The following is a 3384-nucleotide window of genomic DNA, read 5'->3' on the forward strand; positions in this document are numbered from 1 at the left end:
AAAAAAATCATTACCAGAATCATTTGATATGCAATTAAATGAAATTGAAAGTGAAAATGAAATTGAAGAAAATAATGAGAAAAATAACACTGATAAATTAGAATGTAAATCCTGCAAGAATTGTGTTGTATGCTGCTATAATGTTCTTATAAAATATAATTTATATAGTAATGCATATCATTGCTTGACCATGGCTTATCAATACTTATTGACATTGCCGTGTACTCAAGTAAGTAAACAGTTGGAATATATCAATAATTTGTATGTATTTTATTTGAAAGATCTAACAGAATTTTCATTAAAATTATTAATATAGGTAGCATGCGAAAGATCATTTTCTCTGTTGAAAATAATTAAAACTCGCCTGAGAAATTCAATGGGTGAAGATAAATTGGACGCATTTATGATGATGGCAGTCGAAAAAAATGTTTTATTTAGTATTGTTAATGATGATATTATTAATATGTTAAAAACTAAAAGTGATTTATTAAATAATAAACTTTCTTACTAAAATCAAATTGATTGTAGTAATATATATATATTATAAATTATATTATTTTATTATTATTATTTATTTTTATATACATAACAATTACTTGAGATATACTCTAATAAATTTTAAATGTATAATAGTTATTTTATTTTGTTTTATATCAATTAATCAAAATATTTAAAAAAATGTATAGTAAAATTGTTTTTACATAAAAAAATATATATATTATATATAGGGCCGTTAGTATACTGAGGGCCTCTAAAATTATGATTTTCCCGGGCTGTTTTTTTCTCCCAGTCCGCCACTGATTATCATTGATTATAAATACTATTAAATACTAGTATTTATGATCAATGGTATTATATATTTACTTTATACTTAATGATTAAATATTTAGTAAAAAGTATACAAACATTTTAATTGATCATTTTATTTATAAATTCGATTATTATTTTTACTCAGTAATGTTTAGTTATTTTCACACATGTTATACTTATATATAAATATGTATAATATATACCTAAGCAATCAGATAACATTTTCAATTCCTCATCGAATCGACCATATCAAAATACTACTTACTCTTCAGAAATAACATTGCTTTAAAAGCTTTTAACCATTAAATTAACAACACGTCTCCCAGGGTGATCGGTGTTGATCGATTTATCGATCTGTGAAGAATGATCATGACGTCCAAACGTGAAAACAAATATTCTTTATTTAAACTTTTCTTATCTAACAACTTGAATGCCTACAAGATCTTAACCCAACCCAGTCGAAACTGATTACAACTCCCTACGCAGGTATGCTACCTCTTTTTTTTTGTATTTGTTTCCATAAATTAATCTACAGCTGCTATTAATTCAATATACGAATACTAATTATTAATTCACTCAATTAATATAGCTTATATCAAAGGTAAAAATCTATTTACAATATGCAGTGGCGTAACTATAAAATTCTAGCCCATGTGCAATATTATTTTATGGGCCCCTAAAAATCATTATATAAATAAAATTAGACAATTATATATACATATATATATATATATATATTATATTATGTATTATAATATTTATAATTCATAAAATACATCATAATTAATTAAATTATATTTATACATGAAATAAATGACATAATAATATGTATTTTTATACTCTTCGTAATATAAAAGTTTATGGTTTTATCGAAGTATATTATTTATTATAAAATAGTTTAAAATTATTAACAAAATATAAAATTTTAATATATTTTAAACAAAATATTAAAATTCTAGGGCCCCCTTTTGGACCGTCTAGGCTCCGGGCCCCGGTGCAATGCACACTTATGCAACCATGTAGTTACGCCACTGACAATTGTATGTCTCATAAATAAATGCAAACACATATCATCATAAATCGCACGAATTATTGTACGTGTATATACAATAATATGTCACAAATCTTAAAAATAAAATCTATATCTAAATTATTACTCAGTCTTTTTAAACTAGCTATTTAAGTATCAATATGTTACATACAAAGTTTTGTGATTTGTACAACAATTGTACACTTCGGAATTTGTACAGTGATTATTGTACACATCGCGAATTGTATAACGCAACTTGTACAATCTAGTTACTTTGTACAGCAACATTGTACACTTCGCAATGTGTACAAAAATCACTGTACAAATTGCGAAATGTACAATTTCGGACTTTTTATGTAACAGATATACATATGACACTTTAAAAAGTAGACATACATTATAACCATGTTCTATAAACTCATAAATATATCGTACTAGCTATATTCCCGAACACTGCGTTGCTTGTACAAAATTCATCCATGTTAATTTTGGTAGCCTAATGCTAACATTTAGCGTAACGAGAATGAAAAAATAATATTTTGGTATTCTGATTTAGTGTATAAATGCTATTTCTGACATATCAAATTTATACAGCTGTCCCGCCCAACATTATTTTTTCTTTTGACCATTTAACAGCAGCATTTTTCATTTTATTTTTGTTTAACCATCCAAATTTTATTTCCTTTTAATTCTGAACCAAAAACCAACAACTCATGATTTCAATAGTGTAAACCAAAAACAACGAACTTTTTTTTACTGTTCATTTTTGTTTTTTTTTTATATATATTAAGTATTAACTATTCACTAAAATATTAATTTTTAAAAATAACTAATTATTGGTAACATGGCTGAAAAAAATAAATATCTCTATATTATGCATATTTGCCAATTGTTTTAAAAATTAATAACTCGATGTTAATCAAAAAAATCAAGATAATCGGTTGAGTAGTTTCAGATAACATTCGTGGCAAAGAAGATTTTTATTTTCACATTTATATTTATATTTAGTAATAAATTATTTATATATAGGTAGATAGATATCGCCATATTTACGAATTCAAATATCTACTTTAACACCAAAATATCAATACACACACTAAGCAAACGCGTAATAATTACATAAGCTATATGGTAATCATAATACTTATGTCTGTTCCACATCTTCATTTCATTACTATTTAAATATTAAAATAAACTTGATGGTGTTTATTCATAATTTTAAACTTAGCGCCTCAAGTCTCAGACGTCTTACCTGCAAAAATAATTGACTCTATACTTAATTTCAAAACATCAAACCGTATAATATGTACTGATTTAGAAGTAAAATAGTTACGTATTATTAAAATTAACACAATTTAAAAAATTAACTCGTTTTGCGTGTATTACACAATTTGTTACTACACTTATACGTTTTCTGTTCAAACTGAGCTTTGTGAAAAATAATTAGTATTAGGTTCTCGTGAAATTTGCGGCTAAATTTGAAACGGTTCACGATTTGCGAATATGTGTTGAATGGTAAAAGTCTATTTTTATAAGCGATTTTT

The 3384-nt window shown here is 25.0% G+C and overlaps 1 protein-coding gene across 1 annotated transcript; it reads left to right on the forward strand.

Annotated features, from left to right (window-relative positions):
- The first annotated feature begins 6 nt into the window (after positions 1-6).
- On the forward strand, positions 7-1867 carry LOC112598683. The gene is made up of 3 exons (XM_025345223.1): positions 7-229; positions 317-437; positions 1770-1867. Exons 1-3 carry the CDS (start codon positions 29-31, stop codon positions 1865-1867), a joined length of 420 nt encoding a protein of 139 aa, XP_025201008.1. The 5' UTR covers positions 7-28.
- Positions 1868-3384: the final 1517 nt, after the last annotated feature.

The sequence above is a fragment of the Melanaphis sacchari genome, unplaced genomic scaffold (assembly GCF_002803265.2).
Source record: "Melanaphis sacchari strain LSU unplaced genomic scaffold, SCAv2.0 Contig0_pilon_pilon, whole genome shotgun sequence".
NCBI classification, from domain to species: domain Eukaryota; kingdom Metazoa; phylum Arthropoda; class Insecta; order Hemiptera; family Aphididae; genus Melanaphis; species Melanaphis sacchari.